Source organism: Elaeis guineensis, chromosome 4 (genome assembly GCF_000442705.2).
Source record: "Elaeis guineensis isolate ETL-2024a chromosome 4, EG11, whole genome shotgun sequence".
NCBI classification, from domain to species: Eukaryota; Viridiplantae; Streptophyta; class Magnoliopsida; order Arecales; family Arecaceae; genus Elaeis; species Elaeis guineensis.
In genome coordinates, this window is record NC_025996.2 from 19,680,930 (window position 1) to 19,706,271 (window position 25,342).

Genomic DNA, 25,342 nt, shown 5'->3' on the forward strand with positions numbered 1-25,342 from the left:
CAACAAACTACCTCTCAAGACAACAGGTGAAGCCTATGATCGTCCTATCTAGAGCTTCATAGGAAATTTCGGAATTGCTACTCTAGTCTCCTGAGATAAGAGTATGTCATAACAATGTTCGCCAAGAGGTAGATCAGAATGGAACTTAGAACCGATCTCACGAGGATGGTCCTACCTATCATGGAAAGGGCGTTAGCTTGTCAATCATCTAGGTGATCCTGGATCTGTTGCTCCATGAGCCTACACTTGGTCCTTCGAAGTCTCTGTCCCATGATAGGAACTACTAGATAGATCATAGTCTCGATCTGCTCTGGGATCCTAGCCAATCCTGAATTATCAGCTTCATTTGAATCTCCCGTTTTAGGATTAAAGTGACCGTAGACTTCTATAAATTCATGAGTTGGCCAAAAATTTGATTGTAATCTTCGGCAATAGTTATAAAGTATCTCGAATATCGGATTGAAGGCTGGGCAAGCAGTCATCTATAAAAAAAAAAAAATACTAAAGTGGCTGAATTTTAGAAATAAATCAGTAGGGCTATGGTTCTGACATCTTAATCACCGTCGGGAGAGCACGGAACGAAGCATAAATAAATAGATGGGTCAGGCGGGGGTCAAACTTCGCGCTCGCATCCTAAACCCAACGGTCGGGCTAATGAAGACGCGGATTCGGATCTATAAATCCGAACAATCAAGATTCGCTAGATCTTTAATTTCGAATCCATCCCCCTCCAACGCTCCGCGAGATACGGGCTCCGTGCACCGCATCAGTCCATCTCAGTCCCAATAAAGAAAAAGGAGAAAAGTAGCAGAGAAGAGAGTGCCGTTTCCTTTTCCTCTCTCCCTGTGAATTTGGGTATTCAGAAAACCTTCTCAAACCAGTGCGCTGTTTCGATCCTTCAACCAGCGGTCTCTTTTCACCATCCGGAAACCCTCGCAGCAGCGGACTGGATTTTTCACTCGCCGAGGTAATAATCTTTGGTTTTATCTGCTTTAGAGAACGGTTTAGCACTCGGTTCCGGTTATCTTTTAGTGTTTTCTACCAAGGGATGTTGATTTGCGTTTCTGGAAAGGGTTCTCTACTTGCGTAAAAGATACCATGGCCATGGGTAGCGGAAATTATGTTTTCCTGGTGGTTTAGGGAGAATTTTTTGCCCTAAATTTGCAAATCCGAGCTGCCAACGGGTTCTTGGCGGCAATTTCTCTGTTAATAGTTCAATACTGAAAGCGGCCTACTAGGGCAAGTTCTGTTACCCAAGTGACTTGTTTGGGTAAAGAAATTAACTGTACAGTGGTTTCACAAGTACGGAGGAAAGGGCTCTTGCAGCAAAATAGAGGATTAGTGATGTAAGTTGGTTGCTTCATTTGACCGATGGGCTCGCTTAGGTTTGAGAAACAATGTGATGAGTATGCGGTACATGCTTCTGTTTGTTCGGAACCATTTACTTTAATTCAAGGTGGGTGAAGAGTGCTTGTGGGAGCGCCAGAGTTATGCTTCAACTTAAGGGATAAATTGAAAATATATTTGCATCTTTCACTTCTTCCGTATTCACTGGTCCATGAAATAACTTTAGAGGTGATGGAAATTTTGCTTGTATAAATACCGCATCTTACTCGATTTATATGCCATAGATTTATTCACATGTTTTCCATATCCTCTTGTTTCTTTATTTCTTCTAGAGTGTTAGTCTGTCTTTCTCTTAAAAAAAATTTATCCTTTCTGTGTTACAGTTCTTGATAACAGATTGTAAATGTGCTGACAATAATGTATCCATACTCGATCTTTTTTAATTTATATATGCGTCCACCCAATCTGCCCACACAATCATTACTTCATTTTTCAATTATATACTTCAGAAAAATTGAAAGAAGGTGGGGCAAAGAAGAGAGGATGTAGTGTTATGTGTCAAAGTAGAGTGAGGAGAGTTGTCAGAAGAAATTAATGTAATGATCTAGAAGAAATCATTTACATGCTTTCCACTCTACTTATCTTCCACAAATTTTGTTTTTTTTAACCTTTAATTGCACAACTTATCTGATCAACTGAACCAAGTTAGTTCATGGTGCACCACACTATCACAATTGAGGAGTCTAGGGCTACATTTTAAGGATTCTCCAGCTCAAGTTGACTTGTCAGGTTTGGGGCCCAAACCAAACCTGACCTCAGTTATTTTGTGTTTGACTGGGGTAACCCAGATTTGGTTTGCGGGTCCGCTCAAGATTTGCCATCCCTACAAAATAAGAATGATTTGCCATATTGTTTTTTTGTTTCCATTTAGATTTCAACCAGGCTTTGAATATCATAAATGACAATTTCCAAGTGAAACTTCTACAGTTTGTCTCTTGCCTGGAAAAATATCCGTGCAAATGACTTATGCTTAGGCTTTGGTTGTACTTTTGCTCAAATTGACTCAGTAAGTGCTGTCATCCCTTGTTCATATATAATCAGGCCTCCAGTACTGGAATTGGTATCTGTCACATATTCGGCAGTCTGTTGTTCAAAGTTGATTTATGGTAAATGAAATGTGTATTTGCCTTCTCAAATGCTTGCTATGTGCCCTTTTTACAACTATATTCTGGAAACGTAACCCTGCTTGTGGGTCCCTGCTTCAATTTACTGTAGCTATTTTTTGTTTGGTTCCCACCTGAAACACTAATAAACTTGGCGAGCCCTCTTGAAGATCAAGCGAATAATAAAATGGGAGGACTGCACATTAAGGGCACTTGAGTATTTGGTTGATTAGAGGTCATAGCTTAAAAGAAAACTTTGGAAAGAGGATGATCCTCTTTTAGGTTTGCTCAAGGGTGATTAGACATCGCTAATCCACACAAACTATTAAATGGCATTGCCGTTTAAATGCTAGACACTCCTCTTAAAATTAATTACATAAAGATCATGATTTGCATGACTATGAACTTATCAGTAAAGATATTTGAGTTATTTTGTCTAATCTCTGTGCTGTCTGGGAGTGAGTTGAGCATAGTCTACTCCAATCTATTGGGAGGGGCTTTCAGCTCTTTAAGATTTGAGGATTTACTTTTCCTTTCTCGAGTGCAGACATTCAGGTGCCCGAGGATGTCTTACTCGTGTAGAGTTTTGTGTGTCTTCTAATTTTGGTGTTAAATTTTGAACGTTTTGTCATGAATTTTTCATCCTAAAGCTTTATTTTTGACTTTTCTGTAAAAAAACCAGAAAGGTATATGGGGTTGTATTTCTGTTATAGTTCAATATTTCATGAATTTACATTTTCTTGTTTATGTTCATTGTTTTCAGGGATCAGATAAGTGATATTTACATCAAGGCATCCTTCTGATTTTGATGTTGGGAGTCATGTACCATGTTGTTCAAGATTTCACATTGCTTGGTATGCCAAGTTTATCTAGAACCTGCAGTTCAGGACTCATTTTCTGATTCGGCAGCAAATCTGCAAATTGTTGTAAATGTCTCTCTTTAGCAGGTTCTTTTATAGGAGGCCTCCTGATGGTTTGCTAGAATTCCTTGACAGAGTTTATGGTAAGTGTTTGAACTATTTAAATTGGGTACATCTGGATATTTACCTGTATAAGATATTCTTTTTCCTTATGCAGTTTTTGATTCATGCTTCTCTACCGAGGTTTTATCTGATGGAATATACCATATCTACTTGCGTGAAATTGTTACTGAGCTCCACGAAGAATTTGCCGATTCTTCCTTTCTTGCATTTAACTTCAGAGAGGGAGAAAAGAGAAGCCAATTTGCAGAAGTTCTCTGTGAATATGATATCACTGTCATTGATTACCCACGACAGTATGAAGGCTGCCCTCTTCTTCCTTTGTCTCTTATTCAGCACTTCCTTCGTGTCAGTGAAAATTGGCTGTCTCGCAGGAGTAATCAAAACATTATTTTGCTCCATTGTGAGAGAGGGGGTTGGCCACTCTTAGCATTTCTTTTAGCTTGTTTTTTGATATTTAGAAAATTGCACAGTGGAGAACGGAAAACTCTAGAAATTATTCATCGTGAGGCTCCTAAAGGATTTTTACAACTTCTATCACCACTGAATCCATTCCCATCCCAGCTCCGTTACTTGCATTATGTTGCTAGAAGGAATATTTCTCCAGAATGGCCTCCTATAGAACGAGCTCTTTCTTTGGATTGCCTCATTCTTCGTGCTTTTCCAAGCTTTGATTCTGATAATGGATGCAGACCATTAGTCCGTATTTTTGGCTGTAATCTCCATAGCGAAGATGGCCTTTCAACCAGCATGCTTTTTTCAATGCCCAAGAAGAAATCCTTGCGACACTACAGACAGGTAATGCGCTTTCTTATTCTTCTTAACGTGCTGCACTTTGCTCCAGTTCCTGTATTTGAAGCACTGGAAGATGATTTGTTCATACAGGAAGATTGTGATGTGATTAAAATTGATATCCAATGCTTAGTTCAAGGTGATGTTGTCTTGGAATGTGTTCATCTTGATTTTGATCCAGAAAGGGAGGTTATGATGTTCCGCATCATGTTCAATACTGCTTTCATTCGGTCGAATATATTGATGCTGAACTGTGATGATGTGGACATACTTTGGGATTCAAAGTACCTGTATCCAAAAGGTTTTAGAGCAGAGGTAAGAAATAGCTTGGTGTTCTGTGTAGTCTTTCATGCCAAGATGAATTTAGAAATATTAATTTATCTTCTTCTATGTGTTTTCCCCGATAAATTCGGAGTTCAGGTGCTTTTTGGCGACATTGAAAAAATCTCTCCTCCCAGAGTTCCAACTGCAACTTTAAATGGTGATATAAAAGGTGGATTGCCTCTAGAAGCTTTTTCAAGGGTGCAAGAACTTTTTAGTGGTGTTGAATGGGTTGAAAGCAATGATGCTGCTGCCTTTTGCTTGGTCAAACAAATCTCAGCAAATTACCTGCAAGAAAAATTTGATGTGAAGGAATTTTCAAGGCTGCAAAGTAAAGTTGGTATAGGGATGCCACTGATCTCACCTTTAGACTCTGATGAAGAAAAAGAGTCTGTAACTTCAGATTCTGTTTCTTCAGTGGACCATGAAAAGGTTCAACATGGTACAAGCATCACTACAGAATTAGAAAACACACCTAATGATAATACAAATCAAGATTCTAATTTGACAGGTGAGGTTACATTTCCATGTACTAGTGCTCATCTCATGAATTGAAAAGTTATGCCTGATAATACATTTTTTTCATAACAGGATTTGCACAGTCAACTTCCTCTATGGTTATGATTCAGGACAACAGTATGCCTCCATTGCCACCACCTTCAAGACCTTCATTTCCTCCCTCTGCAGTTAGTCTCACATCTAAACCATCAGAAACACTCACTGCTCTGCCCCAAGCTCCTCCCTCTCCACCTCATGATTCGTCAAATAAAGTTACTTTTTGGTCCCATCCTTCCCCTTCTTCGCCTATGTGTCCGTCATCTCTACCATTTGAACCATCCCGTCTCGCAATTAAAGAAACCCAATCATCCTCATCGTTGTTAACTTTATTTAGTGAGTCCATACCACTGCCACCACCACCACCACCATTTTCAACCACAAGACCTACAGGGCCTCCATCTCACCCTCCACCTCTCCCTGTCACATTTGATGAAGGTCCTTTAGTGCCTCCTGTCAATGTATCTACCAGTTGTCCTCTGCCTCCACCACCTCCTAGTCTTTCTACTAAAAGTAGTTCTAACCCTTTGCCTCCTCCTCCGCCACCTCCATCTCCTCTTCCTGCCATATCAAATAGGGACCCACCACCACCACCACCACCACCTCCTTTTCCTCCTCCTCCTCCTCCACCTCCCCCTACTATTTCCAATAAGATTCCTCCTCTTCCTCCCCCTTCTATGTCTACAAAGGCTCCTCCACGCCCACCACCTCCTCCTCCAAGTTTAATTCATGTTGACCTTGGTACGGGTTATGGGCCTCCACCTGCAACTCCACCACCACCACCACCACCACCACCACCACCTACTATGCCTAATAAGATTCCTCCTCCTCCCCCTGCCCCTTTTCCACCTGCTTTGTCTAAAAAGGGTCCTCCCCCCCCTCCTCCACCACCTCCTAGTCTTCCTACTAAAAATAGTTCTAACCCTTTGCCTCCTCCTCCACCATCTCCACCTCCTCTTCCTGTTAAATCAAATAGGGACCCACCACCACCTCCTCCTCCTCCACCTCCCCCTACTATTTCCAATAAGTTTCCTCCTCCTCCTCCCCCTTCTATGTCCAAAAAGTGTCCCCCACCCCCGCCACCTCCTCCTCCAAGTTCAATTCATGTTGACCTTGGTATGGGTCGTGGGGCCCCACCTCCAACTCCACCACCACCACGACCACCTCCATCTACTATTCCTAATAAGATTCCTCCTCCTCCTCCTGCCCCTCCTCTACCCACCGTGTCTAAAAAGGTTCCTCCTCCCCATCCTCCTCCGCCACCTCCTCCTCCAAGTTCAAGTTGGGTTGACCTCAGTACTGCTTGTGGGGCTCCACCTCCACCTCCACCTCCCCCACCTCCTTTGAATTCTGTACGACCAAGCCCTCCAGTCCCACCTCCTCCTCCTCCCTTGGTACCTAGCAACAGAGGGACTGTTCCTCTGCTGCCTTTTCAAGCAGCAAAACCTGCTGGGGTTGTGCCTCCTCCGCCACCCTTACATGGAGGAAGTTGTGGAGTACCAGGTCCACCACAGCCTCCTGGATCCAAGGTTTCAAATGCACCAGCACCATCCCCTCCAACATTAAGTAGGGGAAAAATTAGTTCATCAAGTTTAGGAAGAGGTTGTGGATCTACACAACCTGCTAGTGAACCAAAAAAGGCTTCATTGAAGCCATTACATTGGGTGAAAGTTACTCGTGCAATGCAAGGAAGTCTGTGGGCTGATAATCAGAAACAAGAGAATCAGACAAGGTAACTGCACTTTTATAACCTTGGAATTTCCAAAAATTTTACTGATAAGCTTGTGTTGGCTTGCTTTATTGGGAGGATTCTATGGAACCTAATGGAACTGAATGGTCTTATGGTCTTGTTTGATCATTGGAAACCATGGCCCTGCAGTTGTAACCTTCCGTCTTTAATCTCTCTATCCAGAAACAATGCAGAGTAACAGAATATGCTATCATTCCTCCCAAGGTGCATTAGGTTTGAAGAATGCCATATATTTTCTGTGACATCTTAACCGAATGATCTAGAATATGACACTGAGCTAACACCAAATTCTCCAAACCCAAAATTCCTATATTGAAGCTGTTATTTTAAGACTGCTTTTTTAAATATCTGAACAATTACATGCCAATGTCTTCTACGGGTATCGGTTTTGCATGCAAATGAATTTTGTGTAATCTTAAATTCTCATCAGTAAAATGTGTTGGATAGGGCCCCTGAGATTGATCTTTCTGAGCTGGAAAGTCTATTCTCCACTAATGTTGCAACTAATGGAAGTGGGAAAGATAAGGCTGGAACTCGACGTGGTTCTAGCATCAGCAAGCCAGAGATAGTTCAGCTGGTATTTAATATAATATTCTTTTAGATCTTTTCTACAATTTTGAACTTTAAGTTGAATATTCTTTCTCGCATGTGTTGGTGAACTATGGATTATGTCTTACAGGTGCTGAGCAGTGGCAGGTCATTTTCTGCTGACATACGCTTGTTTGCATTATATGTTTTGATACCCTTCTTGAGGTTTCTGAATAATTTTTTGAATATATTGAAAATACTTGAAATTAGCAGTATTTCCTCGCCCCTTTATATAGGCCGCATTCAAATCTTGTGATTTACATGATCGGTCAAAATACTATGAATGTTTGTGTTATTGCAACTTATGCGGACTAACACCTATATGTTCATGTGCCTTCTGCAGGGACATGCATACTAAAACATGTTGATATGCATATCTATATTAATATATATATTTTTTGTTTTATTCACCAAGGTTCAATCTTTGGGTAGCTTTGCTAACATAGCTTAAGACTTGGATGATACGTGGTTAAAAACCAAAAATCAATTATATTTTAGGTTTTCTGCCTACAATTTATTTGGTCTGCAAAGGAACAATTTGAAAGTTTATATACATACATACATGCATGCACGCAGGCATGCGTACATACATAGATACATGCATGCATATACATACAACACTGGAGTTGAACCTTTAGTTTTAAGATTTGTAGATCATGATTAACAATATAAATTCTTAATTTTGATGACTTATGCATTTTGACTCCATTGCTTGATCGATGATAGTGACTTAATAGTTTTTGGGCTCAAGTTATAACAACATTCCCACTCCCATGTGGAAGAAATGCATATTAATATTCATGAACATACTGCATGTTCACCAATTAGCTCTGTCATTTTTGGTCACTTAATTTCTTAACATCATTCTGAAGTTTGACTGTAAATAATCGTTATCACTGGGGTGCATAGACTATATCAAGGTTTGTCATCTTGATAGCGGACTTCGTACTGGTACTATGCTAGTACAATGTTTATAGACCTGGTATAGAGGTCGGATTGGCGTACCAAGACTTGATACGCCTCCCGTATTGAGCCTTGGTATGCCTTATGTAGTAAGTCTTGGTTTGGTGCTGGCATGGTTTGGTACACCCAGTATAGAGTGGTACACACCGGTATGGTGAATCTGGGATTTGGTATTTAGTAGTATTATTGGTTCTGAAGATTTATTTTCGTTAATTATTCCTGTGAGACAGACAATTGCTGTTCAAGTCCCCAGCTCAAAAGCTGCGGATGATTATGTCAACCAATCTTTAGGCCTAGACCTCTGCATTTTGTAATAATCACCTATTACTAGCATTACTTTTCATTCTTCACAAGATTATCACAAAATATATTCCAGTTGAATAATCATAGATGTTGTGAAATACCTTCAGTAATGTGTTGTGATAAATTGAAAATTATTACCTACTTCAGGTTTTGAGAAAGATGACCTAAAATTTGGTCTTGATTCTACTACCAGATTTCATCATTTTATAAATTGCATTATGTTGTTTTCTGTAAACATATGATTAACAGTTCTGGGATGGCTTGACTTTATAATATGAATTTAAATATGTCCAAGCATGCTGAGCTTGACTGGCATTTTCTTTTCTTCTCTTTTTCTATTTGTGAGCTCTTAATGTATCGCCTTCAAGCTTTGTCAGCATGTGCTTTTGTTTTGCTGGTTGTGGAAGGTGACTTTACTGCTTTTGATATCCTGTATTCATCATCTTTGGTGGTCCCAACCTTGCAGAAGGTGCCTCCCAATTTTTTCCCCCATTCATCTGTTATCATCTCTTTCTTTTCTGTAGTGGGATAGAATGTGCCTGCATGATGATTTTTTATTGTTATGTTGTTGTTTGAGAACACTTTTATGCATGTGTGGGTGCATGTGCACAGTAATACACATTTTTAAAGTATTTTTCCATTTGTGACATCTTTCTGTTACCAGACACCTTTAACCTCGGTGCTTGTGAAATTGTGCTTTCAGACCTTTCTAATAAGCTTCTTTGGCTGTTCTGCATTACAGATTATTTATATGTTTTTCCTATGCACTTTTCTCAGGTTGACTTGCGCAGAGCAAATAATTGTGAAATCATGCTTACAAAAATTAAAATGCCTCTTCCAGATATGATCGTAAGTTTCCTCTTTCCTTTGCTTCTTGCTCAAAATGCTTTGAATGAAGAGCAACAATTCATCTTTGCCAGGGTCTATGGAGATCTATCTCCTGTTTATTATTCTTAAGTTATGTTCTATGATGTCTTTTTGCTTTATCACGTATCTCTTTGCCCTGCCTTAGAAGTGCAGTGAAGAGGATATTTTCCTGTCATAATGGTGTTTGTGTGACATACTTTTGTATGTGTGTACCATTAATTTGCACCTCTATTGCTATATCATAATGATCAAGCACCTGTTTAACTTTAGGAAGGTACCCTTCGGATTCTTCCCAATGTCTCGTGAGCCCTTGTCTCTTGGAAGAGTTTATTCTAAGATTCCTCTGTCATACTAATGATTGATTCCAGGAAGACATTCATCCTTTGATCTTTTAGCTGCTAAGCCTCTCGGCCTTCATAGTCCTTTCCTTCTCTTGAGTTTGAAACATGAGGGGCCAGGATATAGGAATTTACTAGAGCTGCAAGTTATTCGCATACAACTAGAAAAAATTACATGTCTTTGAACACCATGATGAGAAAGTAAGGTGAGCGTGTATTTAACCATTTATATACTATGCATACAATACTATCTAACATCATATCTAAAATTTGGAAGAAATTATTGAAGGGAAGCGTGGTGGTTTTATGCATGCATTTTTAAAATTTTGCAGTGGAACAAATATAGATTAAACAATTTAATCTACAATGCATGTATAGATCAAATTTAAAACTACGAAACAAGATCCATGACATGAACTAATATGCATGTATGTACATCTGAAATCTAAAATTCAGCAAGTATAGATCATATTTAAATTATATTTAGATCATATCTAAATATGAATTGAGTTCAAAACTTTATACCTGAGCGCGGATAGCAGATCACTACATCCGAAATCCATGGTAGTTGGTTCTTCATGATGCTCGGCAGCCGCACACGTGTTCGGTCTCTACAAGTATCCAAACGAAGTCTATGTGTTGATCGATGACTCCGAGAGTGCTAGCTTGCGAAGACACCATGTTTTGGCTTATCTAAGAGGAACATGAAGAATAAGAAGATCCTCTCCTTTTCTTCTTGGATCCACGTATCAGATCTCTACGATAGAGATCAAAAGAAGAACTGTTTCTTCTCAATTCTTTCATGCACAAGAGAGAACCTTTCGCTCTTCCTTTTACACCTTTAAGATGAATCTTTCTTCTTTGATTTTTCATGATGAAAATCAGATCTAATCTGATTTCTCATACTGAAAATCACATGAAATCCTAAGCTCTAGAAGAACCCAAAAGAGAGATCCAAGAGAACCGTTCTTCTCTCTTCTTCTCCCTTTTACTCCTTGATCTAGAACTCTAGGAAGCTCCAAACATTCATCCAGATTTTTTTAGTATTTTTTCTCTAAATTCTCATCTTAGAAATCAGATCCAATCTGATTTTCATCCTAGAGAAAAATAGAGAAAAAAATCTAGAAGAACTTCTCCAAGGCTGCGCACAAGAAAGAAGACTCTTCTTCTTCCTTCTCTTTCTCTCGTTGGGAAGAACTTTTCTTCTCCAATTTTTTGCTATAGAACCAGCAAGAGAAGCCCTTTTTGATGCCTAAGAACTAGCAGCAAAAGCTTCACAAAATCTCTTCAAAAGGGGTTGGGAAGGAAGCCTAGATGCATGGGATATGGGGCTTGGATGCCCCTCTTTTCTTTTTGGCGACCAAAAAAGGGAGGGATGGCTTCTTTTTTACACAGAAGAGAGGGGAGGAAGTGGTACCTTGTGTGGGGCATGAGATATTCCATGGTGAAGAGGAGATGTGGCGTGGAGACTTAAATAGATGGGTGGAGGGAGTTGGTTCAGCCCTATTCCAAATAGGACTCATGAATCTTGGTCAAACTCTAACTAATTCTTGGATCCAATTCTAACTAATTTAAGAATTAGTTATAACAAACTAACTAATTAGGTCCTAGCCCAATTATGAAATCAATTAGGCCCAATCAAATTAGAGAATTAGTTAGATTAAAACCTCATTGATCCAGGGATTGATTTTTAATGGATATTAAGAAAGTTATTGATCAATAGGGCTTGATCCAATCAAGCCTATTATCCAATAGGGTTTGATCTAATCAAAGCCTATATAAAACTAAATTGAATCTTATTCAACTCAAAGTTTGATTTGCATCTCTGAGATCAATTGGAACAAGCCATGTTATCCAATAGGGCTACATCCAATCAATCCAAAGCAAATCTAACTGAATCCAATTCAATTAGATCTGATCCAATCTCCATTGCTCAATCAAATTGAGCCAATAACAATAAAATTATTAATTAATTATTCTTCTAATTTACCAACCATTAGTAAATAATTTATTGCAATTTTTGCAAAAAATTAATCATCAATCACATTGATAATTAAACCCTTCAATGATTCATAATCGTTGATCAGCCATTTGATCAGACGGTACTTCTATGCGTGTGATCGCATAGGTTCGAATCTAAGTCGGTAGCATAAGAACAATTCTTGTACTAATCAATGTTACCATCTAGTAATGATTTTTGACGTCCGGATAGGTCGAATGTATGTCCAGCAATACTCTAGAACCCATATGGATATAGTTATCGTATGATTCATCCCTTTGACACTCGATGCTCAAGGATGACTTTGGGTTAAACTGTCTATCCAGGATGAGTGGTCCACATTGTGTCTCCACCTCAAAAATTCTGTAACTCCTCATTAGGACTACTTTGGCTAAAATTTTGCTAAATTGAAACATAGTGATGCATCATCTTCAATTTTACTTGGAGCGGTCAATTTCATCTTTACTCGCACTTAAGCTTCACAAGTACTTGACTATATCCAGAAACTTTTCATCACCGAATTAGAAATTCAGATAGTCCGATACCAAAGCACAATGAGTTGCTTGCAAGTCACCAAGGCAGTCTCAGGTCAGAGGGACACATATACCCATATCCTATCAGAGCAATTCTTGACAGTAGAGTACTCCGAAAGTGGTCACGCTCAGTGAAATGTACTCTAACAAATCACCCATATGCCATACTCGTGTCACCACTCGCCTTGGTTCAGAGGACAACCAACTAATATGGCACATAATGACCTACACTCGATATAATTATCGTCTTTGTAACAATTGTATCATTTGGTCGTGAGTAGAATTTAAGAACCACACGATAAATCTTCCTTTATCGTTTTGAAAGTAGCTCTAAGGACTTCGTCATAGCATATGAGTTTTATTTAGGAAGATGTATTTTTTATGATAAATCTTGTCAGATAACTTTTATCATTTTATAATTCATATACATGTATAGAGCACAATCATCTACAACCTAGATGATTGGCTTTAGGACAATTTCTAACAACTCCTACTTGGACTAAAGCCAATCAGATTGGTATCAAATACTCATTTTTCATTTGTGATCATCGAACTCTTTAGATTCGATTGCTTTAGTCAATTGGTCAGTCAAGTTCTCCTTTCGATCGATCTTCCTAAGGTCGACTTTTTTTCGATCTTATCGAACAAGATGATTGCAATATAGAAAGTGTTTGGTTCTCAGATGGAACATCAGTTCTTCAGCTTGAGCTATGGCTCCAGTACTGCTGTCAATACGGAAGGACTGGACCATCAACGGAGGGTGCCTCTCCAAGTTCGCTAATGAACTTCCATAACCAAATAATTTCTTTACCAGCATTACATGCCGCAAAGAACTCCGTATCGCAAATAAAACTGGCTATTAAATACTGCATGGAACCTTTCCAGCATGTCGCTTCTCTTTTTAGGATAAAAACATGACCTGACACAACTTTATCATTTCGGTCTGATTAGAAACTGGAATCAATATTTTAGAGATTTTAAATCAGATTCTCCATAAATGAGCCATTGGTCTTTAGTATTTTATAAATACTTAAAGATGATTTTTATAACTTTCCAAATCTTTATGGAGAACAGAGATGATAATCAAGCTTTTATTCTATGTAATATAGAGATGTTATTTCTGATTAAGAGAATTTCATTCAAACAATATAAAGAATATTTTTATAGAACTATTAACCCATTTGTATATACAGGATTCTGCTTCATTCTTAACGAAGCCATACGTTCAAAACGTATATTCCAACTTCGAGAATTTAATTCAATCTGAATGGACTTGAGGTTTGCCACAAGAAAAACGTCTCGTCAGAGTCAACACTATAACTTTGATGAAATCCCTTGGCAACTGGACAGAATTAATAGGTCTCCACCTTTCCATTTGTGCCTCTTATCCATCTAATATCCACTCACACCCTATGGGTATTATCCCTTCAGGTGAATCAACGAATGTCTATACATCGTCGATCCTCATGGACTTCATTTCAAATTTAATGACTCCAAGCCACTTCTCAAAGTTAGATCCCTGTACAGCATCCATATGGGAGATCAAATCTCCTTTTCGAACTTAAAAATTGAAATATCTGTTCGGCTGACACGGTACTCTACTGTCTACTCAAGGATGTGTTTACATTGGGCTCCGAAATTGATCCAAATCAACTCCGATTCTGTTGGTTTGTGTCACAGTCGGTTCCTCTACTTATCAAGCTTCATCAAGTTTGCTTTTAACGACATCAGTTCCTTCATCAAGGAATTTTTTTTCTAAAAAGAATGCCTTAAGATTCATGAACATCTTATGTCTATCAGAAAGGTAGAAGAAACATTTCTAAAATAATATTTATCAGACCAAGATCCAAGCTAGTCGGTTTGTGAACATTTCACATAAGTTCGATACTCCAAATCTTGAGGTAAGAGAGTATCGAATTACCCAAGTCCATATCTCATATGGAGTTTTGGTGATCAATTTATTCGGAACGTTCTTGAGCACATATCAAATAGTTTCTAAAGCATAACCTCCGGCTGACTAGCAAACCCATAGTTGACCGAACCATGTCTAACAAAGTTCAATTCCTCCTTTCAAATATCCTTTTAAACAGTGGTGTCCCAAGAGGTCCATTGAGAGAGAATTCAATTCTCTTCGAGACATGTAAAAAATTTACTATAAAGATATTCACTTCATTAGTCTAACTGATGAGTTATAATACTCTTTGTAGTTTGTTTTTCTACCTCATTATGGAATCGTTTGAACATTTCAATCGATTCAGATTTTTGCTTCATAAGCAAGACGCATCCATGTCAAGATAGATCGTCAGAGATTTTAATGTAGTAAAGCTCTCTTCTGGTACTTATGTTCATGAGTGCAAATACATCAATATGTATCAAACTCAGAACATCACTGGCTCGTTCATCCTTTTCAATAAAAGGTGATTAAGTCAATTATACCAAACACAGGTTTTAGTGACATTATCTAATCTAGGATGCTAATTAGATGTGTACTTAACACTAACAGGCTATGGTACTGAGTTTTTATCATTTTCAATTATCCACTCATTATTGCAGTATCATTCACAATGATATCACAATAATCATTCTTATTAACACCATCAATAAGATTGGACAATAGTGACAATCACTTAAAACGGCATCTTCAGGTTTGAAAACAAGCTTGATGATTCCTAATGTTAAGACTGGAACAGATTTCTATCTCTTACATTCAGAAGTCTCTTGCTGTTTACAAATCTTCTACTATCCTGAAGTCTTTTGTAACTATTTGCAAACATGACTTGTACTGTCGATATCCTATACCCAGGTAGTAGTATTACCAATAGAGAAACTTCAAGGAGTTATCATATAACTATCTTTTGACCAGCAATGATTTGCTGATTTTTTTTTTTAAGTCTGTTTGGGTTAGCCTGAGATTTCTTTATCAATTCGCTCAAAAATTATATTCAACTTCCGATACTGGCTATTGAAGTTAGGTCTGATAATGTTGTCACTGTCTAACAGTGAACAGAGCGACAATATTTTAGCCATTTCTGAAAAGAGAACAATTGACCTATCAGTATATGAACTACTCTAAGCTTAAAGACTTGGACTTTAGTCTAAAGGATCTCCCACTATTTTATACGAATTGGTAGCTTCTACCTTCAATCCGAAGAATTACTTTAATTTCTTAGCGGGTATTAGAATCCACACAGACTGCATTCAGGTCCGAGTGTGGCTCGGCCAATCTTAGTGCATCCATGGATAGGTTCATAACTAATTGTTTCTCCAAACAATTTCTAGCAATCAGATTTTGCCCAGGTATCTCTTCAGCAGGCGTGTGGCGTTTCCACTGAAAAATCTGATTAGATCCAACCATTAACATGACAACATCAAGTGCATCCAATAAATGGATGTCCAGATCTGAATGTGGCTCGACTAATCTGAGCATTGATCTGAAGATACAACAAGATGGTTATATGATGGATGATAATTTCAATATGTAATAGATACCAGACGTGTGGTGCCTCCAATGCCTATTTAGAATATTGGACTCATTATCACATACCTTAATGGGAGGCTATGATCTAGTTATCCCTATAACTAGCTCATTTTATAGATCTAATAATTTAGAAGATTTGATTAATGCATTTTAGAAGCAATCAGTTGATCTGCAAGTCATAAATTTTTCTACTGACTTCACCAAATCATGAGAAGAACTAGAGACAAGTCGGTCCAAGGCACCTAAATCAGTCATACTGATTAACCTTAATGACATGGGTCAATCCGAGTCACTTAGCGATCTAATCAGCCTAATGACTTGGGTTCAATCAAGATCTATTTGGTTTAATCAAAGATATGGATTCGATCAACTACAACTATTGTGTTTGATCTAAAGTACTCTTGACCTAATCTAAATCAACTATTGGTTAGATTTGATCTACTCTTTTTAGTCCATTAGGTCTTTGATTCTAGCCTTAGATCTAATCCAATTAAAAGACCTGATTTGAGCTAACCCATACCTCATATTTTATGCAATGTCATTAGATCTTTAATCACAATTCTAGATCTAAAATATATTTTTTAATTTTTAATTAGGTATAGCATTAACATGGGTTAAGGTTATTAATCGAAACCATTTCAATTTATAAAATAATTTTACATCAAATTTATACAAAATTTTTTGTTTTGAAAACTAGAACAGCTCACTTCTGAATTGAGTTGGCTCACTTTAGTAGGTCGACTAAGTCTGATACTTGATCGACTAACTGATCATGAACAGTAACCATTACTGTTCGATCTGAGACAATTGGATCGGGTCAGTCAGCACTGAACCGATTAAATCAGGGGATTGGTTGGACTCAGTTCAAAACTAGTCGGCTCAGTTAGCGTGCCTACAAGTATCACATAGTTTCAGATCTGAAAATTTTCACATAAATTGAAATAAAATCAATCATAACAAACTTTAGATCATATCTAAACATTTTATGATTTCAAATTTTATTTTTTATGATTAAAATAATTTTAATCATATAGATTAGATGTTTTACTTTTCATACAACTCAAGCTTTGTATCACATACAAAAATTCTTAGGGTTTCAACATCTAAGGTTTTACAGAAAAGTAAGTTCTATCTTTCGCTTTCTTCTTCATGGGATTAAATCACATGGTACCCCTACACGTCATAAGAGCACTCTATCAAATAGAAAGAGAGGGCCTTTAAACTCTTTTCGCTCCTATAATCGGACGGTTTGGTGATTAACCTAATTCAAGTACTTGCTAATCGGATCATCTAATCTACTCACATATCATATATGTAAAAATTTAGATCAAATCTAAATTATATAAGATCTGATTTTTATATTAGATCGTATCTAAAATCAGATCATAATACATCTCATGCATTGCTAAATCTAGATTTTAACTCTACATGCATATATGCTCATGTCATAATGAACCTTCGCTCTGATATCAGTTGAAGGGAAGCGTGGTGGTTTTGTGCATGCATTTTTAAAATTTTGCAATGGAACAAACATAGATTAAACAATTTAATCTACAATGCATGCGTAGATCAAATCTAAAACTACCAAACAAGATCCATGATATGAACTAATATACATGTATGTACATCTGAAATCTAAAATTCAGCAAGTATAGATCATATCTATATGTAATTAGATCATATCTAAATATGAATAGAGTTCAAAACTCCATACCTGAGCGCGGATAGCAGATCACCGTATTCGAAATCCGTGGTAGTTGGTTCTTCACGATGCTCGGCAGTCGCACACGTGTCCGGTCTCTATAAGTATCCAAACGAAGTCCATGTGCTGATCGATGATCTCGGGAGTGCTAGCTTGCGAAGACACCATATTTTGGCTGATCTAAGAGGAATATGAAGATGAAGAAAAAGAAGACCCTCTCCTTTTCTTCTTGGATCTACGTATCAGATCTCTACGATAGAAATCAAGAGAAGAATTCTTTCTTCTCAATTCTCTCATGCACAAGAGAGAACATTTCTCTTTTCCTTTTACACCTTTAAGAAGAATATTTCTTCTTTGATTTTTCATGATGAAAATCAGATCTAATCTGATTTCTCATACTGAAAATCACATGAAATCCTAAGCTCTAAAAGAACCCAAAAGAGAGACCCAAGAGAAGAACCGTTATTCTCTCTTCTTCTCCTTTTTACTTTTTGATCTAGAACTCTAGGAAGCTCCAAACATCCATCCAGATTTTTTTAGTATTTCTTCTCTAAATTCTCATGTTAGAAATCAGATCCAATCTGATTTTCATCCTATAGAAAAATAGAGAAAAAATCTAGAAGAACTTCTCCAAGGCTGCGCACAAGAAAGAAGACTCTTCTTCTTTCTTCTCTTTCTCTCGTTGGGAAGAACTTTTCTTCTCCAATTTTTTGCTATAGAACCAGCAAGAGAAGTCCTTTTTGATGCCTAAGAACCAGCAGCAACAGCCTCACAAAATCTCTTCAAAAGGGGTTGGGAAGGAAGCCTAGATGCATGGGATATGGGGCTTGGACGCTCCTCTTTTCTTTTTGGCGACCAAAAGAGGGAGGGATGGCTTCTTTTTTACACGAAAGAGAGGGGAGGACGTGGTACCTTGTGTGGGGCGTGAGATATTCCACGGTGAAGAGGAGATGTGGCGTGGAGACTTAAATAGATGGGTGGAGGGAGTTAGTTCAGCCCTATTCTAAATATGACTCATGAATCTTGATCAAACTCTAACTAATTTTTGGATCAAATCTTAATTAATTTAGGAATTAGTTATAACAAACAAACTAATTATGTCCTAGCCCAATTATGAAATCAATTGGGCCCCAATCGAATTAGAAAATTAGTTAGATTAAAATTCCATTGATCCAGAGATTGATTCTTAATGGATATCAGGGAAGTTATTGATCAATAGGGCTTGATCCAATCAAGTCTATTATCCAATAGGATTTGATCTAATCAAAGTCTATATAAAACTAAATTGAATCTTATTCAACTCAAAATTTGATTTGCATCCCTAAGATCAATTGGAGCAAGCTCTATTATCCAATAGGGCTGGATTCAATCAATCCAAAGCAAACCTAACTGAATCCAATTCAATTAGATTTGATCCAATCCCCATTGCTCAATCAAATTGAGCCAATAACAATCAAATTGTTAATTAATTATTCCTCTAATTTACCAACCATTAGTAAATAATTTATTGCAATCTTTGCAAAGGATTAATCATCAATCACATTGATAATTAAATCCTTCAACGATTCATAATTGTTGATCAGTCATTTGATCAGACGGTATTTTTATGTGTGTGGCCCCATAGGTTCGAACCTAAACCGGTAGCATAAGAACAATTCTTGTACTAATCGATGTTACAATCTAGCAATGGTTTTCGATATCTGGATAGGCCGAATGTATGCCCAACAATACTCTAGAATCCATGTGGATATAGTTATCGTGTAATTCATCCCTTTGATACTCAATGCTCAAGGACGATTTTGGGTTAAACTGTCAACTCAGGATGAGTGGTCTACATTGTGTCTCAACCTCAAAAATTTTGTGACTCCTCATTAGGACTATTTTGAACAAAGTTTTGCTAAATTGAAACACAGTGATGTATCATCTCCAATTTTACTTGGAGCGGTCAATCCCATCTTGACTCGTACTCAGACTTCACAAGACTTTATTGTACTCAGAAACCTTCCATCACCGAATTAGAAATTCGGATAGTCCGACACCAAAATACAGTGAGTTGCTTGTAATCACCAAGGCAGTCTCAGGTTTGAGGGACACATATACCCATATCCCATCAGAGCAATTCTTGACGGTAGAGTACTCCGAAAGTGGTCACGCTCAGTGAAATGTACTCCTACAAATCATCCATATGTCATATCCGTGACACCACACGCCTTGGTTAAGAGGACAACAAACTAATATGGCACACAACGATCTACACTCGATACAATTATCGTCTTTGTAACAATTGTATCATTTGGTTGCGAGCAGGATTTAAGAAGAACCACACGATATATCATCCTTTATCATTTTGGAAGTAGCTCTAAGGACTTCATCATAACATATGAGTTCTATTTAGGAAGATGTATTTTTTACGATGAATTTTACCAGATAACATTTATCATTTTATAATTCATATACATGTATGGAGCACAATCATCTACAACCTAGATGATTGATTTTAGGACACAATTCCCAACAATTATATAATCATGTGGGGAACACATTAAACATGTGTGAGTTGTAATATGCACAAACAACATCCTGTTAACTTTGTGCCTGATAAGAAGCCCAAAAGCCTAAAGTTGATCATATAGCATTAATCTTGCAGTATGTAGGACCAGCTTTGATTATCTGCATATATATTTGAGATCCATCTAGAAGGACATTTGAGAGAGATTTGCACTCTCACCCGAGGTGTGGTTTAGTATTTTCAATCAATAGCCTATAACAACAGTTAAGTAGCCCGGTTATGATTCAGTTCAAATTTTTGTTTTTGGCAGTTTAAGTTCAAAGCCGAAAAAAACAAAGGAAAAAAATATAGAATACATATAAGGGGAATGAGAAAAATTTAAGAAAATATACACCCCAAGAGAACATATATGCAAGGCATCATTTTGGAGTACAATGTATTTGTCGAGATCTTTTTGCATATGGTTTTCTGGTTTTGAATAGATTAAAAAAATATAACTATCTCTACGAACTAGTAAAATTAAATGCATCTATTTAAATTGTAACATATTGTTCTTTTGTTGGATAAACACATGGCATTTGGAAGTAATATGTGTTGTTTATTATGAAGTCAAGTTGAAGGTTTCCTTTAAAGGTATTGAATGTACATTGTTCATGTTTAAGTGAACAAGTTCTAATGTCTGTTATTGATAGATCAACCTGAGGCTTAGCCTTGGAAGACAAAATTCCACCAAGTCATGCCTTTTGGTGTGAATCAGCGTGCTCATTGACCATTTAATTTCCCTACAAATCCTGCTGCTCAAAATGTAATAGTTGTGTTGTTTAACCAGCCACAAACTCACACCATTTTAATCGTTCCTTAGTGCTATTGGCCTCTGCTAGTCCGGTGAAGTCACTTTCCTCTCTTTTTCTTATTTTTTCTGCCCCTTATGAATTCAAGTGCTAAAAATTTATTTTAGATTTAATGAATGCACTTTTTAATCTTAAGGGATCTGGGTCCAACAAACATTTGTGCATGTTTGTTGTAGCATAAGCTTCCTTTATTTGTTTCTGATGGTGGTTTCCTATTCTCACCTTCAGATCCACCTTCACCTATATTTTCTCTCCACTTCTATCTGTGATGACGTGGCTATTTTTTTTTTAATGACTAGTTGGAACATGCCATTTGCCTTATGGCTATCATTGTTTATTGATGTAATGGAGAGTTGGATACCATCATTATCATAATTTCATCATTTGAGCCTTCTATCAAGGGGTCAACTATAGCGTACAACTCAGCTGGGAATTGAAGGATTGAGCTGATCTGACCAGTTGTTGCTTGGTTATAAAACAGCCCTCTAGAATTAGTGCCAAGTTCTTTGTCTAGGCTAAGAAGCTGCTTGCCATGATCTCTATTGGGCCAGTTGGCAGGTAGGAAGATCTACCTTACCGGCCACAGTTTAAGCTCATGTATATAAGTGAGTCAATCATCACAACATTGTGTCTTATTTTCTTTGATACACATTTTGTTTATAATTTCCTATTTGTTTAAAGATGGAATGATATATTTATTTTGTCAAGGTCATCATATGATTTGGTTTTATTATGCTTGGTCCTCAGAATGCAATCTTAGCTCTGGATGCTTCAGTTTTGGATATTGACCAAGTGGAAAATCTGATCAAATTTTGCCCAACAAAAGAAGAAATGGAGATGCTGAAGGTAAAGTGTTGCTTTTACATCTGTGCATACATGTAAATAATCACTCTTTTTTTTTTTTTTTTTTAATGTTTGGTGGGGTGGCGTTGGGAGTTACATGCATGAGCACTGAATATGAAAAATCAATAATTGTTGTGTTGTGTTTCCATGTCATTCCTTTTATCGCATTATTGCTATTTTCTGGTAGAAGATTTCATTGTTTTCGAAAGTGTGTTAATCTTATGAATAGATGATTGAAACAAATGCAATTTGAGGAGAGCCTTTTAATTGGACACTCTGATTTTAACGGATTTGCAGCCATATCTGTATGCATTTTCTAGTTTTAGAATGAAGATGTTCTGCTGTAAACTTTGTTGTTAAAATGTTTAGTTTAATGTTGTAGCATTGAAATGCTTGTTTACATATGCTTATTAATGAAGAAAGGAAACTAGTTATTGCTTAGAAAAATTTCTATGCAGTTTGAACTTTGAAGTTTGAGGTGATGCATACAGTGATATTTTTATATGACTAATGCAGGATCCTTGTCCCATTAGAGTTTTTTGATATTCAGATATTATCAAACTTAAGAGATTTGACTCTTTTCCAACCATAATATATGTAGGATCATAGAATGAGGAATATGGTGTTTTTCTAATTGTTAAATTTAGTATGTATGCCCTAATTTACCAAACTTATATCATAATTCTTACACGAAAATTGTCTCAAAGAAGCTGTTATGATTTAAAACTCATTATTGGTAACTTGCCACCATTACATTCTCCTTCTATTGGGACTTTTTTAATGACAATTTGATGATCTGCCGTTTACATTCAAATTATATGTTTCGTATAGTCATTGCTCACAATATGCTTCCAACCTAGATATTCAAATTGCAGGTAGCTGTTATTTAGAGAGTTAAATGTATCCATGTTTAAATCATGCAGGTCCAAGAAGTATAATAACAGTGATACCAAAACATTCTTCAATAATAATTTAAACCTTCCGCTCTTTTGAAATTTGGGGTTTTCCATGAGGTGTCAATTTCTTCATTCTCCAAGCAATATAATGGTCATTCTTTATCAAAAAATCTTTATAAAAGAATTAAGTTTTTCACTCCTCTGGAATTCAGCATCTTTGATTTACTTGATTGACTCCACCTTAAGTTGCTTGATAGCTTGTTGCTTTTATGACTCTAAATTTCGATTGTTGGCTCCTCTTGATCAGGAATTTAGTTGTGCTTTGTTTTTCCCTTCACGATCAATTCCTTTCAGTACACATAATGCTCCAGAAGCTAAAGACCTAACTCTGTTACATGGGCTTATCCTTGCATGAGTGACAAGTCTTGATTGCCTGAAGTATGCAGGCGGACTCAGTATGTTCTCTGCTTAGTGGAGACCATAGATTTAGACTGACTGGGAGGGCTTCTTAAATTTCTACCGTTGGACCTCTTTGGTCTTGAATACAGATGAGCTTATTTTCCTTCCCAAACAACTCTTCCATTGCATGCAATGCTCTGGGAGTTAGATACCTAGCTCTATTAGTATTCTATGGACTTATTCTTGCATTTGTAACAAGTCTTGATTGCCTCAAGTATATAGGCTGACTCGTCTCTATTTAGAGAAGACACTAAACAATGGTAGACTACCATTGTGATACTTCATCTATGTTGCACGAGAAATTGTCTTCTCGGTTAACTTTTGATAGTCAGATTCTATCATGTTCAAAGGGGATTCAACAATTATCTTTAGCTAATCTATATTTGCCACAACTGACCAGTTTGATGCTGTCTGCCAGTTCCAGCAAAGGCAAAAAAAAAAAAAAAAAGGATCACGGATGCTATTTTATTGATTATGTAACTCCATTATCTCATTTTGGACTACTACATTTCTCTAAGTATAGTTAGGTAGATTTTGTCAATTTTGTGGTTTTCTTTTTCTAGTTGAATTAAGGAATTCTAACTTATATTGGCAACATTCTATTTGTGTAAATTAGTTGTTCAAGTAATTTTCTTCAGATTTTCCAAGTTTAACAAATTATTCACCAGTCCTTTTTAGGTATATTTGAATTCAGAGTTTTCTGTAGATTTGTCCTTGAAATCTTCTATATTTGCATGGTAATTTTTTTTTTTTTTGTATTTGTATTTTTCATCCCTAAAATCTTGTAACTATTGCTTGCGTGTCCCTCATGGTAATATTCAATTCGCTGAATGGTGTTGATTTCATATTTTTGGGATGTTTTTGGCCCTAGCCCTCATATTTAACTGATCCTTGAATTCATGCCCTTCCACTATTGGTCCTCTAGTGGCCAAAACTTGAGCAAGGAGAGAATAGAGTAGAGAAAAGGGCAAAGCGAACGAGAAGTAGCTGAGTCTTGAGCCTCGTTCACTGTTAGGCCAAGTGCATTTTTGTCCTTTGCAATCTTGGTTAAACTTGACCAGGGTTTGATCAACAAAACCTAGTAGGACCTATTTGCACAAACAGAGGACTTTACAATGATTTTTATGTAAATACTAAAAAGACATGGATTAATATGCTATGTCATAGAATAATTTGTAAAAAAAATAAACTTAAATTAATTTTCAGAGAGATATCCGCCTAAGTCCTAGAAGGATATGAGTTGGTAAAAAAAAGTGTTAATAAACATATTTTAATTTTGCAACTAATTCTCAATATTAGACAATAGAAGTAAAAGATGAGTAAACATTTATTTATCTTTGACATTTTTCGGGATTCTTATTTAGTTTAGAATTAGATCACTTTTTATTCAAGATTTGGACTATTAATCATCTAGAGAGTGCTTTTGCCTGCTTGTTGGTGATTAATCTAGCTTTTAGTAGGCATTCTTTTAAGATTGATATTATCCTTTTCAATTTTTAAAAAACTGCAAGTAATTGAGAGTTCCATTCTGGGATAAGAGAAGGTTGAGAAGATGGAAAGATAAGAATGAATAAAATGTCTATTACACTCCCTTATTCACCCTTGAGAGTCGATTCATGAGCTTGGGAATTGACTATGCCAGTTGTGGGTTCAAGTCTTATAAGCAGTTAGGTGAACTACATCTGATTGTTTTCCTCTTTGTGAATTTTATACATTACAATTTATATGGTGATAATTGCTAGTTGGTCCCTGACATGATGGTAAATGTTTTATGATTTTTTAAATCCTTATACGGTTTAATGTATGCAAATTGTAGCTTTTTAAGTATGCTTAATTATGTATTAGATATTAGATTTTTATCAAACGTTTAAACAATATATTATTGTTTAAGTTGATGTCTGATATGATGATTGAACATTTTCATTGGTTTTTGATTTCTTCAAGTTCCATACTTTCAGTTTGGGTATGCTAAAATCATACATACAATGATCCTGAGTGATTCAAAATACTTATAAATTGTGCAATATATGATATCATGGCTTGTGCTGTTTTTCTTTTTCTTTTTTATTTTCTCAATTTAAGCTAATTTTTTTTTTTGAAACTCC

General features: G+C 36.7%; 1 protein-coding gene across 3 annotated transcripts in view; it reads left to right on the forward strand.

Moving 5' to 3' along the window:
* Positions 1-745: 745 nt before the first annotated feature.
* The window catches only part of LOC105043500 (formin-like protein 3), a 44,626-nt gene continuing 20,029 nt past the window's right edge, over positions 746-25,342 (forward strand). For 2 of the 3 annotated variants that reach the window (XM_073255783.1, XM_073255782.1), the window contains exons 1-9: positions 746-967; positions 3,274-3,513; positions 3,588-4,288; positions 4,376-4,597; positions 4,703-5,114; positions 5,195-6,890; positions 7,356-7,485; positions 9,540-9,611; positions 21,787-21,885. In XM_073255783.1, coding sequence (XP_073111884.1) covers positions 3,441-3,513; positions 3,588-4,288; positions 4,376-4,597; positions 4,703-5,114; positions 5,195-6,890; positions 7,356-7,485; positions 9,540-9,611; positions 21,787-21,885 — 3,405 coding nt within the window. In that variant the 5' untranslated portion in view covers positions 746-967; positions 3,274-3,440. The remainder of the gene's footprint in view (positions 968-3,273; positions 3,514-3,587; positions 4,289-4,375; positions 4,598-4,702; positions 5,115-5,194; positions 6,891-7,355; positions 7,486-9,539; positions 9,612-21,786; positions 21,886-25,342) is intronic. The other variant, XM_073255781.1, reaches the window with a different exon arrangement.